At 46.7% G+C, this 16130-nt stretch overlaps 1 protein-coding gene across 4 annotated transcripts; it reads left to right on the top strand.

The window, feature by feature from the left end:
- Nucleotides 1–717: 717 nt before the first annotated feature.
- TRNAU1AP (tRNA selenocysteine 1 associated protein 1) lies at nt 718–15433 on the top strand. Of its 4 annotated transcripts, none has more exons than XM_080921337.1 (9): nt 718–863; nt 1673–1770; nt 3545–3644; nt 4341–4393; nt 7316–7447; nt 9457–9576; nt 13653–13815; nt 14002–14035; nt 15071–15428. In XM_080921337.1, the coding sequence occupies exons 1-9, from the start codon at nt 837–839 to the stop codon at nt 15205–15207; spliced, it is 864 nt and encodes a 287-aa protein (XP_080777463.1). In that variant the 5' UTR covers nt 718–836; the 3' UTR covers nt 15208–15428. The 4 variants fall into 4 exon arrangements, with proteins under 4 accessions (XP_080777463.1, XP_080777465.1, XP_080777466.1 ...); XM_080921338.1 differs by lacking the exon at nt 718–863 and adding an exon at nt 948–1088 and having other exon boundaries at nt 15071–15430; XM_080921339.1 differs by lacking the exon at nt 9457–9576 and having other exon boundaries at nt 15071–15433.
- The last annotated feature ends 697 nt before the right edge of the window (nt 15434–16130 follow it).

The following is a 16130-nucleotide window of genomic DNA, read 5'->3' as shown; positions in this document are numbered from 1 at the left end:
AAAGTAGCACCTAGGAGGCTGAAGCAGGAGGATTGCCAAGAACGTGCAGTCAGCCTACAACAAGCTATATAAAATGTGAGGCTGGAAACATGACTCAGCCTTTAAAAAGGAATGCTTTGAGAAATAAAAACCAAAAACAGAATCAAGTAGAGACTACAGCCCAACCAGGACTAACATAGAGACCATGCCAACAGCGACGCTTCCCATCCCCACCCCCAACTACAAACAAAAACGATGGATGCTGGGACGTTGATTGTATTATGGAGAACCGTCCTTAGTCCTCTCCGCTTTAGGGCTTTGGGAAAATGAGGAATCTCACTACATCTTCCAAAAGCCCTTGATGGGATGCAGGGCAAGAGGAGCGCTGTGCGACTGTGGCTCCTTCATAGTCCCACGGAATCGTATCCTCCGCGCTCCCAGAGAGGTTCCGTCACTGTCTCTAACTGTCCTTCCGTGCTTATACTTGGAATTTCCTACAGAGAGCAAACCTTACCTTTCTAATTATAGAAGCATTTATGCGGTTTCATTAAAGCGCGGGGCAGTCCGCGGCACAGAGACTTTCTTCAGAGCCACTAGGTGCCACTAGAGGCTTCCTGCGCCAGAGCCGAAGCCCCGCCCCTATAGCTGTGGAAGCCGCGCCCCTACTGCGTTGGAAGCCACGCCCCCTGAGAGCCGGAAACTGCTGACAGGTCGGAGGAAAACCCGGATCGGCGCGTCTGGCAGCCGAGGCGGCGTGTGCGCAGGAGGGGCCGCGGGCGCAGACTCCCACGGGCTCGGCTGCGCAGACTGGCGCGGTTGCGCGCCACAGGCCCGTACGGTCACCGCCCGGGTGCGGGATGGCGGCCAGCCTATGGATGGGAGACGTGAGTCAGGGCCGGCCCTGCTCTGAGGAGAAAATAAGAGGGTCTCGAGTCTTAGGGGGAGGAAGGGCCTGAGGGCGAAGGGCCTTCGGATCCCTGGAGGGTGGCGTTGAACAGGAAGGGTTTTGGTGACAGAGGAAAGCCAGGCGGGGTGTGGTCGCCCACGCATTAATCCTTGCACTTGGTAAGGCAGAGGCAGGAGGACCGCCACAAGCTCGAAACTCCGTGGTGAGTTCTAGGCCAGCTTGGGCTTCGTAGCGAGGCCTGCTCACCCAGGCTTTGAAAGGGGAGGCTGGGCATCAGAATGGAGATTCCTCAGATGCTGAATCGATGGGTTAAAGGTTCTGGAACCTCCCCCCTTTCCGGTTTGAGAAAGAAAAGATTTGGTGGAATGGAGTGGGAAGAACCCCAGGGATTGAGGGCTCCTGTGTTTGCAGGGCCAGACGCTCAGGGAGTTCTATAAAGGGGAAATATTTTGCGGGTTTTTTTCCTCCGTTGTTTTTGAGATGGGGGTCCCTCACATAGTTCTGTCTGTCCTGGAACTTATTCTGTAGACCTCAAACTCTAGAGATCTACTAGCCACTGCCTCCCTAGTGCTGGGATTAAGGGCCTGTGCCACGCCTCCCAGCAAGGGTTAGGATAAGTAACTGAGTTGAAGTAAAGGAGTTGGTTGGAACCATGCCCCATTCTGGATAGAAAGCTTGGCTCTCTATAGTACAGGGGAGAGTGTCCTGGACAGAGTGGGAGGGCTTCAACTCCTTATGGGACTCCTGGACGTGGACCTGAGCCTCTCTGCTCTGGTTTTTATGCAGCTGGAACCCTACATGGATGAGAACTTCATCTCTAGAGCCTTTGCCACCATGGGGGAGACCGTGATGAGCGTCAAAATTATCCGAAACCGCCTCACTGGGTACACCTCCCTTTTCATCTTTCCGGTTCTCGCTTAGTAGATCCTGCTGCTGTCATTCAAGGGAATAAACAAGGCGGGAAGAAAGACATCTCACCATCCCTAGTAGTAGTGGTCACACAGTATTATAAAAAAGAAACACGGAGGGTGACTTACTGAGAAGCATTGAGAATTTCAGGTGCTAGTATCCCAGTGATTCAGGTCAGGATGCTGGCACCTGTTTTTGAAAACTGTGTTGTGTGATCTTTGGTAAGCTACTGTGTGTTTCATTTATCTTTGTTTTATTTTACTTTTGAAACAAAAGTCTTCCTGTAGTACCTCAAACTTAGAACAACCCTGCCTCTGCCTTCCAAGTGCCATAAACACAAGGTGGGCCAGCAATCCTGGCTCCTTTTTTTTTTTTTAAGATTTATTTTTACATTTGATTACCTTTGATTATGTATGTGGGGGGCAGGGTATGCAAAAGTGCAAGTGCCCATAGAGGCCAGAGTTGTCAAATTCTGTGATGTGCCCTTCCATGGTTGCCGGATATCGAACTGATGTCCCTTGGAAGAGCAGTATAAAACATTATAATTGAGAACTATATCTCCTGCTGAACCCTATCTCGTTTATGGAGTTTTGAGTATGTGTCATCTCACTCACCCACACACAATCTTCCACACCTTCCCCCCCCCCCCAAGAAATTAGGATTATTCAGAAGTAAAAGGTTAGGGTACAAGCACTCGCCTCATAAGCCTATTGGCAACCCTGCACCAATGATACATTGCTTAGAATTCTCAAATAACTGCTGGGTGATAGTGGTGCCTTTAACCTCTGGGAGGCCACAATACACCAGAGCTAACATAGTGAGACCCTGTCTCAACAAAGCAAAGATTTCTCAAGTAATCAATACAGATATTAAAGAATTTAAAGAAGATCTAGACATGGTACTCTGGAGGCAGAAGTTGAGGTAGGTAGATCTCTGTGAGTTCAGGGCCAGCACAGTGTACTTACTGAGTTCCAGGCAGCCAGAACTCCATAGTGAGAACCTATCTCAAACAAAACATGTAAAAGACAGGGTCTTACAGCGTAGACTGGCCTGGAAATCACTTGCATACATAAAATAAATATTTATTTTTTTTTTATAATTTTTTAAATTTATTATAAGTACAGTGTAGCTGTCTTCAGACACACCAGAAGAGCAGTCAGTGCTCTTAACCTCTAAGCCATCTCTCCAGCCCTCGCGAGTGCTGGGATCTAAGGTGTGCACCACCACTGCCCAGTTTAGAAGCTTTTTAAGTAGATAAAAATCATTACCTTCTTGATTAATTTATTCTGGTATTTTCTCTGGGGCTATTCTTAATTTCTTGCAAGCTAGACAAAGGATCTGAAGGGTTGAATGGGTCCATTAAGGTTTTTGGGAGCATTTCATCACAGGTAATATGACATATACATAATACATGGTTATGAAATCAGTCAGGAACTAGCCAGATTCATTGTCCTTGTATTTAAAGGTATTTCTGATCTGGACTAGAGAGTGGACTAAAAATAGTGTGGCTCTATCAGAAAACAAAACAAAACGTTTTTGAAGCTGAGTGGCCAGATGCACTCCTTTTGTCCCAGCACTTGGAAGGCGGTGGGACTGGGGGGTGGGGTGGGAAGGGGCTTTGATCTCTAGGTATATACAGCCAGAGATGTATAGTAAAATCCTGTCTTAACAGAAAAGGAGAAAGAGGGGGAAAAAGGAAACCAAAACTTACCTGGGCATCCTTATTGCTCTTTCTCTGCTTACTTCCAGAATCCCAGCTGGCTACTGCTTTGTGGAATTCGCAGATTTGGCCACAGCCGAGAAGTGTTTGCATAAAATTAATGGGAAACCCCTTCCAGGAGCCACACCTGTAAGGACACTTGGATGATGATGGCTTTGCCATTTTTTTGTTGTCTTTAATTACGACCACACAGAGACTTGCCACTGGGTACACACAGCATGTCAGTTAATCCCGTAGCCACCTGCACAATGGGTACTGTTATCTTTGATCAACCAGGAAACAGAAGCTCAGGGAGGTGCACTGACTTGCTGAAGGCAATGCAGGTAGTAAGTGGCAGGGCCAAGATTCAGGCAGAAAACTACTTGCCTCCAAACCCCAGCCCCTTCCCACTCTGCAGCACTGCCTTTATGGCAGAAGGCTCAGAAACCGAGCTAGGATGCGTCTCAACGGCAGAGTATTTGCCTAGCATGCCCAAGACCCTAGGTTCAGTCCCTAGCCAAAACTCTAGGTGTTTTGCCTGCTTGAGAATCTGGAACAGGCTGGTAGCAGCAAGAACACATCTCAAGAGGTTACATTCTGCTCTTCCCACAGTTACTTAGCTTACAGCTGTACCAGCTGACACACCTGGGCTCATAGAACCATGGGGCTGGCAGTGCCCTTAACAGTCAACCGTGCAACCCTTCATTTTATGCAGGAGGAGGCTGAGGCTTAGAGAGGGGGAGATGTTTTGGCCAAGGTAATTTATTTCAGTTTTCTTTAAATATCGTTTGGCTTTTGAAAGGTCCTTCTCTGTTTTAGTTTGTCCATGTGTTTTTAAATTTCCAGGCAAAACGTTTTAAACTGAATTATGCCACTTATGGGAAACAGCCAGACAATAGGTAAGTAAGAAGCTGCCCCAATGTAGGTGTCTAGACAGAGGCACAAGATGTCACAGTGCCAGTTACTGCCAAAGGACGCTGGAGAGTTGAACTGTAATTTGCCACCTTCTGAAGGACACTCTTCTACTCCCTGGCCTCCACTGTGTCAAGGCAATGTCCTCCTTTGGATGGCATGGGTCACAGTGGCATGTATTCCAGACTGGCCTCAGGCTCCCTGTGTAGTCAAAGATGCCCTGTGCTTCTGTCTACCTCCCACGTGCTGGGATTAATGTGTGCTCCCGCGTCCCCATGGTAAGTGTTAGATACACAGTGCTGCTGATGGAGCACAGCACTTGGTGCGTGGATAGTATCTTAGTCACTGTTCTATTTCTAGAACTCTATGACCAGCGTAACTTAAACAAATAAACAAAGCATTTGACTGGGCCTTAGATTTCAGAGGTTTAGTCCATTATCATGGCAGGAAGTTTAGCAGCAGGCCCCGCTGGAGAGTACTTGAGAATAGCTGAGTAGAGACACTGGACTTAGCGCTTGAAAGCTCGAAGCTCACCCTCAGTGACACACTTCTATCAACAAGGTCATACCTAATCCTATTAAAGAGTTCCACTCACTGAGACTAAGCATTCAAAGATGGGGTGATGGGGGGTTCTTATTTGAACCACTACAGAAGGCAAAGACCCTATCCTCGGCTCTGCTGCTTGTTTGTTTGTTTATTGTTTTTTGAGACAGGGTTTCTCAGTATAGCCCAGGTGGTCCTGAAACTCACACTGTAGAGCAGGCTAGCCTCATACTTAGAGATCTGCCTGCCTCTGCTTCCCAAGTTCTTGGATTAAAGGTGTGCATTACTGCGTTGTTTTATTGAGACTGTTTCATTCTGTAACCCACATGATCTATTCACTAGGTTGCCCAGATGGGCTTCAGCCCACAGCAGCCCTCCTTATACTGTGGATGTGCGCCGCTATGCCTGGCAGGGCCATGTCCTCTCTCTGGTCTTCCCCTCGACTCTCTATCCTATTAACTTTTCAGGTTTTATTCAGTGAGGATCTACTTACAATAACAAGGTGAATTTCCAGTGGCTATCTGGAAGTATTTGTCTATAGAGTTAGGGACTTAACAGTCCAGGCTAGACTAGGAAGCCCAGTTTTGCGTCTCCACATTAGAAACAATCCTGCCTATGTCACGAAGCTTCTCATTTAGCAATGACAAGCTTCAGCCCCATTGCAGCCTCCAAAGACAGCACTGTGGTCAGGCATGGTGGCGCCCTGCCAGTCCTGCTCTCAGCACTTGGGAGGTAGAGACAAGGGGAAGATGGCAGGTTGGAGGTCATGTGGTCTACATAGTAAGTTCTAAGCTAGCCAGGGCCATATAACGAGACCCTCACTCAGAGAAAAGATTGAGTTGTACTCCTTAGGCTAAATAGTTTTCAAAAACTCTTTAAGACACTATCTCAGAAGCTCTCCAAGCTTGCTATCATTGATTCTGCGGGAGAGTGTATTGTTCCTGCAGAGTTCCACTCTTCAGAATGTATTCATGGATGTGTGCAAGGAGCAGCCTCTCAAGTGCTCATTAAAACATGTATGTGATGGGAAATGTTGAGAGGAATGCCAGACAGTCTGATAATAAAAAGTGGGTTGATTATATTATGTTCACTTACTGGACTGCTCACAAGTCATGTTCTAGACCTTACATCATGGTGTTGGCAATGTGGCTGGGTTGCTAGGCTGACCTCAGAGTCCTACTGTAGCCTCCTGACAGCCTAATTTACCAGACAGGTAAATACGTAGTTTGAAGCTACCCTGACCTATATGAGAGGGTTTCAAAAGGCAGACAGTGGGCTACTAAAGAAGTGGCTCAGCAGTTAAGGGAGTGTATTGCTCCCATATAGCTTATTCCCCCATGTGTATAGGTGTAGAGACAAGGTCTCATATAGCCAAGGCTAACTTGGAGCTTGCTGTACAGGTGAAGCAGATCTTGAACTTGTATATACTTCTGTCTCTCTGGGCTACCATACCTGGCCACTAATTTTATTTTTCTTTGTGAGTCTTTGTTTGTTTGTGTTGTTTTATTTATTTATTTTGGCTTTTCCAGACAGGGTTTCTCTGTCCAGCGCTGGCTGTCCTGGAACTCTGTAGATCAGGCTGACCTTGAACTCAGAGAGTTGCTTCTTTGGTGCTGGGATCAAAGGTGTGAGCCACCACTGCCCAGCTTCTTTGTGAGCTGTTATATTTTAACTTTATACAAAGAATATGTATCGTGCTGGAAATGCTAACATAAGACTTGACATGGTAGCACAAAACAAAAGCTGAATCTCAAATCAAATATGTTTGTAAACATTTCTCTTGTTCCAACAGAGTTTGAGCATTTCATCTCGTCTAGATTTTAGGTCTTTAGGAGATTAAGGGTCTTGTTTTATTTTATCATACATTTAACATGTGTTTGGGTTTTTTCTTTTTAATCCTTGCATATGACTATGATCTGTTTCTGATCATGCTTTCTCTCTCCCTTTCAAGCTTACAAACTCGCTCTTTTTTTTTTTTTTTTTTTTTTTTTTGAGACAGGTTTTAATCCTGTGTGCCCTTGGCTGGCCTAGAACTCATAGAGTTTGGCCCGCCTCTGGAACTTGCTCTGTAGACCAGGCTGGCCTCAAAGTCACAGAGAGTTCTTGATGCTTAAAGAATAAGTTTTATGTAGTGTCTGGAGAATTCAGGGCATGGTACTATGCCCATGACTCCTTTGCCAATGGCACAGTGTGCCTGCCTGTCACTCGATTTCAGCTCTTAGGAGGCTTTGGCAGGAGGATTGCTAGGAGGCTGAGGCCAGCCTGGACTCCATAGCAGAACTTTTTGTCTTAAAGAATAGTGGAGAAAGGAGATTTCAGACACTGACTGCGGGTTTGACTTTTTGCTGCCTCTTCTCTCCTCTCAGCCCTGAGTACTCCTTGTTTGTGGGGGACCTGACCCCAGACGTGGACGATGGCATGCTGTATGAGTTCTTTGTCAAAGTCTACCCCTCCTGCCGGGGAGGCAAGGTGGTTTTGGACCAGACAGGCGTGTCTAAGTAAGGCCTTACCTACTATTTATATTTCCTGTTTGTTCTGCATTCTTACCCCCTGGGGGAGTATTGTAGAAACTCCAGGGAGGGCGGTGGCTCAGGGTGCAAGCTTCTGAGCCAGGCAACCTGGTTTAAACTTAGCTTCACCACTCACAAGGACTGTGGACTAGGAAAGTTACAGGCAGTCCCTGAGTGTTTTCTATAAACCGAGGCCCTTACATGACATAAGGATTAGGGGTAATAGAAACAGCTGTTTGTTGCTGTACTTATCTGTTACCCAGGCTTTCTGCACACTTTAGCCTCATGTGGCAGTGCACACCTGTATTCCCAGCACTTGGGAAGTGGAGGATCCGAAAGTCAAAGCCATCCATCCATCTTGGAATATTTGGTGAGTTTAAGGCCAGCCTGGGCTACATGAAACTCTTTCTTAATACACCCCCTCAAAAAAAAAAAAAAAAAAAAAAAAGAAAGAAAGAAAGAGAAAGAAAGAAATAAAGAGAGGCTTTCCATCTTAAAATGGGGAGAGCGGTCACTGGAGGGCGGAAGCTAAGGGTTTTGAACTGAAGCCGGCCTAAACTACATAGCAAGATCCTACCTTAAAAATATAAAACAAGAGTCAGATCACTGAGAGTTCGAGGCCAGCCTGGTCTAGAGAGTAAGTTCCAGGACAGCCAGGGCTACATGAAGAAACCCTGCCTCGAAAAACAAAAATAAATAAATAAATAATAAGAATAAACTAAAATAAATAAATGAGAAAAGTGAAGCTGGACCTGTGAGCACAGCTCTATAATCCCAGCTGCTCTGCTGAAGCACACTGATTGCAAATTTGGGGTCTTTGTATGCTACACAGTGAACTTAAGGCCAGCCTAGGCAACTTAGCAAAACTCTGTCTCATAAAAATGACAGCCAGTCCACACAGCAAGTTCCAGGATCGCCTAAGTATAAGGACTACACCAGAGAAACCTTGTCTCTTAAAAAATATAATAATAAAGACAATCCAAAGGCTAGGACATAGTTAAACATTAAGGAGATTGCTTAGGGTGGACAAGGTCCTGAGTTTGATTTCCCAACACTGGGTAGGAAGGGAGGATCTTTTTATTTTCTTTACTGTGCATAGAATTGAACCCAGTCATGCGCTGCATTCCAGGAAAGGCTCGTTCTTTTTGTGTTTCAGTACTCAGAGTTGCATCCAGGGAGTTAGTGTGCTGAGCAGAGCCCTGCCAGAGCCATGTCCTCAGGCCTGTCTCCTCTATTTTTCTTCATGTGGCCATAGCTGGCCTCAAACTCACAATTCTCCATGCTCTGCTTCCTCAGTACTAGAATTACAGGCATGCGCCACCAGCAGCAGCTAAAAGGCTGATTCCTGATTAGTGTAGTTCTTATTCTCAGGCTTTGGGAGTGTGACCTAGAGTTAAGGCCTGGTTTTGTTGTGTGTGACTTCTGTCAAAGCTTTCAGACCTCTCTGAAGTTTAAGGCTGCTCTTTAGTGTGGGGTGGCACTCTGTGTGGTGACATTCTGAGAATGTCCTCAGCACCTCACCAGCACGTGGTGCCTGCCACTAACAGCTAGGATAAGTACTCACTAACTATGGGTGTCTGAGTAGACTCTGATCTCCGAGGAACAGGAGCCAAGTCTGTTCATAAGCTCTTTCCCACGTGCCTAGCACCACACAGCAGAAAGTGGAAAGTCTGAAAGGTGACGTCACCTGTCCCCGCAGCTATACCACGGATGGTAACAGTGATTTAGGAGGGAAGCTCCTGTTTGGGAAGGAGCCCTGGGTGACAGTGTGGAGGAAAATGGGGGACTAGACTGAAAGCAGGACTTGTCACAATGTCAGGATCATACTGTGCCTGAAGCTGACACCTCTGTGCTGTGTTCGATGGGACTCTCTCTCCCTTCCTAGCCTTTTCTCCTTCATCTCCAGCCCACCTCGTTTCCCACCCCTCTTGTCCATGTTTCTTATAGGCTTCATCACATTGTGATCTAAGTAGTGTGTTGGTTTTTTCTCCCTCCAGGGGCTATGGTTTTGTGAAATTCACAGATGAGTTGGAACAGAAGCGAGCCCTGACGGAGTGCCAGGGAGCAGTGGGACTGGGGTGTAAACCTGTGCGGCTGAGTGTGGCCATCCCTAAAGCGTGAGTCCTGCAGAGAGCAGAGGCTGAGTCAGGACATCATATGTGGGATACGAGGCTGTAGAGAGGCAGCGGTCACAGTTATCATGTGCTTTGGTTGGGCTGGGTATGGGGGATGAACTAGTACAGCCACACACCCCCGGAAGCTATGGCTGGTAGTCAGACATTGAGGGTAGGAACAGGGAAATGCTTCTGTGTCCTGAGTTTTTGCCCAGCAGCTGCTATTGAGAAATTATCTATAGAATTAGGTAGAATGAAGGAAAGGAGAAGTTTTTCTTTTAGTTTTAGCCTTATTTATATTGAGACCACAAAGTTCTTGGTAGGGTCTGTTGCAGTGGGAATGACTGGCTGGCTAAGAACAGTTGAGGCTGCAGAGATGGCTCAGTAGTTAGGAGCACTGACTGCTCTCCAAGAGGTCCTAGGTTCAATTCCCAGCACCCACATAGTTTACAACCATTTACAACTCTAGTTCCAGAGACTGCAACTCTTTCCCACAGATATACACGCAGGCAAAACACCAGGGCATATAAACTTTTTTAAAAAAGAATTCTAGGGCTAGAAAGATGGCTCAGTGGTTAAGAGCACTGACTGCTCTTCCAGAGGTCCTGAGTTCAGTTCCCAGCAGCCACATGGTGGTTCACAACCATCTGTAATGGGATCCCATACCCTCTTCTGGTGTCTGAAAACAGCTGCAGTGTACTCATATAAATATAATAAATCTTTTAAAAAAAGAAAAAAATTCTAAGCAGCTTCTGAAACACTGCATTTCACTGTTAACTTGACATGCTAGGTAGGTAGAAAGATCTGTGAATCCACGTGTGTTGTGTGTCTTACACACAAAACAGTTTTTCCATCAGTGATATCTGAAGCTTACAGAGACCCACCTGCCTCTGCCTCCAAGTGCTGGCATTTAAGGTTTGTGCAACCACACCTGACCCCTGAGTGACATTTCTTATTCTTCAGCCAATGCAGTACTTCCCAGCAGGTGGAGATTTCACTCACTAGGAGGCATTGGTGGCATCTGAAAATACTTCCCGTCATAACAGGATGTGCTAGTAGCATCCAGGAGGTCATTGTTAGGTGTGCGGCTGCAGTGTGCAGGCAGCCCTATAGCTAGGAAGTAGGAGGTACACCCTACCACTGCAGAAGGTACGAGGCTGAGATGACTTTACCAAAATGAACAAGGGCAGCCAGACTTCAGGATAGACCTTCCACAGGGTTTCACTGTGTGGCCCTAGCTGGCCTAGATGAGGCTAGCCTCAAACTTACAGATATCAGTCTACCTCTGCCTCCGGAGTGATCAGATTAAAAGTATGAGCCCAGCACAAAAAGACGGTTTTTAAAGGAAGTGGCAGGTCTGAAGAGATGTTCTTCCAGAGGACCTAAGTTCATATCCCAACACCCATTTTTGGCCATTCACAGCCACCTATGTATGACTTTAACCCTAGGGGATCTGGTACCACCCTCAATGCACATCTACAGAAACACTCACACATAAGTAAGTCTTTAAGTCCTTATTTCATTATCTGAATTGACTGTATGACAGTCGGTGCCACACACCTGTAATTCCGGTACTCAGGGCTGAAATGGGACAATCAGACAGCCGCCAGGACAGCTTTGTGGGGCAGACAAGCAAACTGTAAATGTAAAAAGTAATTATTAACTCCCTTCCAAGACCATAAGCTACGTTTAAGTCGGTTAAATGTGGTAGGACTTATTTCCTGTAACTCTAGGGTTCAAACCCAGAGCCTTACATTCAGTTTTGAATTCCATAAGTAATATGTATTGGTTTTTTTTCTCAGTTTATTCCATATGCACACTTTTCTGTTAGGCGCACACTTGAATAAGTGTGATTTAATTTGCTGTTTGGCGGCAGTGGGTATTAGACCTCATAAATGCTGTGTACAATCCACTGAAGTATCCTCCTGTCTGTGATTTTATTTTAACTACTGCAGCATAGTCCTTTATGTATTTTGTACAAATTCTATCCAACAATTCCTCTGTGGCCATCGTGGCCATCGTCTTGGCTGTTTCTGGTATATTCTTGTTTGATCTGTAATTAGACCCTGGCAGTACAGCTATAAACAGAAACAAAGGCCCATCTGCAAACTTCTAATTTGTTCTATCTGTGCCACACTGAACACTGTTGTTAGTAATTCGTGCCCACCCCTGGGGAGGTGCCCTCAAGCCCTCAGGATAAGGGTTGGCAGGCCCTGGAGAGAGCTTGAAGGAGACACAGGAGCTCAGGTGAGGAAGATGAACCTCAGTTGCTTTCAACACAGTGGTAGAGATCACACGCTTCATAGAGGGGTCAAAATGGTGACTGGTGGCTATTCCTGCCCAGCAGATAGAACTGTGCCTACAGCCTGCAGAGAGGCATCCTGGTCTAGAGCTGGACGCTTCAGTAATCAGCGGTTAGATTTGCTAAGCATAGCTGAATCAAGTGTTGCTGCCTTTGCCCTGCCTAGTGTTCTCAGCTCCTGCTAACAGCTTCCTGTGTGGCTTGGTTAGCATAGCAATGGAATATGACAATCCCGAGGGGGGTGATTCCCATAGTCAGCCAGCTGCATGGAGGAGTAGGCCTTTGGCTCTTGCATGTTTTTGGTGTCACAGGACACTCTTAGCTCAAATTCATGAGTGGAAACCCGTTGTCATTTGCTTGAGCTTCACTGTGTTCCTGAGAGTTTCTCAGTTAGGATTACCACTTAGATGTTAGTGGGCCTGATTCTGAAGTTTCTCCATACATGACTTTTGTGTCTTTGAAAAAGCAGGAGATCCTTTGTAGATTTGGCGTCCTGTCTTTGGTTGGGAATGGTGTTGATCACAGGACCTAAAGAAGAAAGGAACATGAGAATTAAGTGTAGCTCTAGTCCTGTAATTGGCCTCAGCAAATCCCTGGACTTTACTTTTATCGAGATGGTCATATTTAGCCCTGCCTCTGCCTTGCAAGGGCTGGCATTAAAGCCATCACACCTGGCTCAATTTAAAAATTTTTAAGACATTTTAAATCATTTTACTTATTATATAGTGTGTGTGCCAACAAAGATCTGCACGGCCCACTAAGCACAGGTCAGAGCTGTGTGGAGCTGGTTCTTTCATCTGTATGTGGGCTGTCAGGCTTATGCATCTTAATCCACTGAGCCATCTGTTGATTCCAAACTGTTCAGACATTCAGCTTTCTCACTTGTGTGATGGGAATGACAAATAATACCTCTACTGCATGTATCTCTGGCACTGCAAAAGACAAGTCCAAATCCCAAGTAACTCATCAAATAAGGCAGCTGGAGAAAGGGGAGCTCAAGGTAGAAGATTGCTTAGCATATGCAAAACTGTTCAACTCCATGGCAATTAACACTCCTGTGGAGACACTAAGGCTGCTGCAGCACAGGGAATGTGACATCAGAGTCTGTAGCTTGATTCCATCTTGAATCATCTTAAGTCCAGATTTTTAGTTTATCTTTTTATGTTTTTATCATTTTGAGAGGAAGAGGTTTCTCTATGTAACCTTGTCTGTCTTGGAGCTCATTCTGTAGACCAGGCTGTCCTCAAACTCTGCCTCCCGAGTGCTGGGATTAAAGGTGGCATGTCACCACTGCCCAGCTAGCCCAGTTTGTACCTGTCAAAGAAAAGTCTCCCAAGATCTTGAGAAAAGGTCTGGAGAGATGGCTCAATGGTCAAGAGCACTGACTGTTCTTCCAGAGGTCCTGAGTTCAGTTCTGAGCAGCCGCATGGCAGTTTACAGCTCTTAATACTGAGATCCAAAGCAGAACATCATATATGTAAAATACCTAAACAAACCTTTTTTTTTTTTTTTTTTTCTTTTGAAGGATTTTAGGGGAAGGGGAAGGCCTTCATCCTAAGAGCCTGGGTTCTTCAGGCAGACTGCCTAGGTTTCTGTTTGTTCCTTAGTCATGTGACCCTGGACCAATCATTTAAAACACTCTGTTCTGTGTCCCCATCTGTATGGCAGGGACAGATAGGGAGTGTGCAAGATAGGTAGGCATGGACCCTCCCAGAGCACCCGCACAGATCTTGGTCAAGGGAAATGTCCTCTTACGTCTGCTTTTGTTTCATATAAGGAGCCGAGTAAAGCCAGTTGAGTACAGCCAGATGTACAGTTACAGCTACAACCAGTATTACCAGCAGTACCAGAACTACTATGCCCAGTGGGGCTATGACCAGAACACAGGCAGCTACAGCTACAGCTACCCCCAGTATGGCTACACCCAGAGCACCATGCAGGTAACCATGTTTGGCAGCCCTTGGGTCTCATTTCACCTCCAGGGACCATCATTCTCCCCTGAAAATTGCTCCTGAGCTTGGGCTTTGAAAAAGTGGGAAGGACTGGATTAACCGACCCAGGTTCACTTGTTAAAAGCCAACCAGGATTTCCTCAGGTTTCTCACCCATCCTGTTCTCTCTTCACAGACATATGAAGAGGTTGGGGATGATGCACTGGAAGGTAAGAGTCCCTTCATGCCTCTGTCAGCTGTCACAGGTACTCGCCAAGGGCCTTAGCTAGATGCTGAGGGACACCAAGGATATATGTGTTTGCATTTTGTTATTTTTCAAGACAGTTTCTCCATGTAGCCCTGGCTGTTCTAGAACTCTGTAGACCCAGCTGGCCTTGAATTCACAGACATACACCTGCCTCTGACTCCCAAGTGCTGGGATTAAAGGTGTGTGTAACCACCAGGCTTGCATGAGAGTTCTGTGCATGTCTGTCTGTAGGAGGGCTCTCCTGGAACCACAGTTACTCACAGACAGTTGTGAACCACAGTGTGGTTGCTGGGAATCGAACTCAGGACCTCTGAAAGAGCAGTCAGTGCTCCTAACCACTGAGCCATCTCTCCAGCTCCTACTGTTTACTAGCTTATAAGGTTAATTTTGTGTCTACATTTTTTTCTATTTTTCAGTTTGTTTTTTCTTTAGTACTGGGCATGGAACTTAAGGCCCCTTATTATGCTAGGAGTTATAGTCCTCCTGTCTATGCATGATCAATTTGGCTTCACCTCCCAAGGAGTGAAGTTATAGGGGTGCCCCCATACCTTGAAAATGTGTGATTTCTGAGGCAGGACTAGGTCCACAGTCCTTAAGGTGGTGCTTTGAATTTACTAACTTAAATGTTTTATGAGGCCAAATGTCATTTTATTATGTTTTAGGTTTTTATGTATGAGTGCATTGTAGCTCTCTTCAAACACACCAGAAGAGGGCATTAGATTCTGTTACAGATGGTTTAAGATAGTTGTGAGCTAACATATGGTTGCTGGAAATTGAATTCAGGACTTCTGGAAGGAAGATTTTAAATCTAAGCAGGACAGGAAATCTAAGGACACAATTACAGAAAGATGTGGCTTTGAGAGCTAGAAGAAACAGCAGCTGTCACTCCAGACCCCAATATTCTCCATCTTCCTTACACATTTAGGAAGCCTGAACCCTCAACCCTCCTTGTGGCTGGTCTCAGCCTGCCTGACCTTGTCCTTGCCTTTTCCTCCAGACCCGGCACCACAGCTGGATGTGACGGAGGCCAACAAAGAGTTCATGGAGCAGAGTGAGGAGCTCTATGACGCACTGATGGACTGTCACTGGCAGCCCCTGGACACCGTGTCATCGGAGATCCCTGCAGTGGTGTAGCCAGGACATGAAGGCACATGTACAGAACAGCTGTCCCTTTTTTATTGTGAAGCTTTTATCTTTTTGAAAGTGATTTATAATGTTTTAATAAATTACTGTTTCCTGAAATTGTAAGCCACTTCAACTGTCAGTATTCACAAAGTGTGAGTACTCCCTTGGTAGGCCTCATGCAGTTTTAGAGTTGAAGCCTGCTGTCCCCTCTGGAGTACCGCTGTGCCAGACTCCCATTGCAGCCATCTGGAGCTCCCCCTCCGCGGCTCTGCCACAGGGGAGCAGAATGCACCCAGCTCCTACAGTGGGCTTGCCAGCTTCCTCTCCCTAGCGGTGACACCAAACTCACGCATGCACAGCGTGTGAGGGAAGGGGCCAGGACCCCCGACAGGGCGACCAGACAGCCGGACTAGAATCTGGATGAGCTTCCCAGCACTGCAGCTCCACTGAGAAGAAAGCCCAGGGGCACAGGGTCGGCCATGGTGTTCCTGACCAGAACGCGCCTTCTGGACTGGCTCACCGCCACACCTGTTCAGTAAGTTTGTATTGACTGGCTACCGGCTGGCCAGCTGAGGCTCTGGCCGCCTGCACAGCCTATGTACACGAGCTGGATAATTTATCTACACACACTGGGCCTCCTGGTGCTGGTGGCCTGGAGTCAGCTGGGCAAGGTTGGCTGGCTAGGAGGTGTCCTGCTTGGTCCCCCTGTGCGGTATTACCTCTTCATGTCCTACCAAGGAGGCAGGCCTGTGCACACCGGGCTCCTTGCCCTGGATGTGTGTGGAGTCTGCCTTGGCCACACCCTTGGGGCCCTTGCCCATCATCCACTACACTTTCAGATCCGGTGTAGCCGGCTGGAGAGCCTTTACTGTTCACAGCACCAGTGTCCAGCTCCAGGGTCCCTGCCCTGCTACCTGCGTATGGTCTCTGCT

This window comes from Micromys minutus (assembly GCF_963924665.1).
Source record: "Micromys minutus genome assembly, chromosome: 9".
Classification (NCBI taxonomy): domain Eukaryota; kingdom Metazoa; phylum Chordata; class Mammalia; order Rodentia; family Muridae; genus Micromys; species Micromys minutus.
This window is presented reverse-complemented; position numbering and strand designations above follow the sequence as displayed.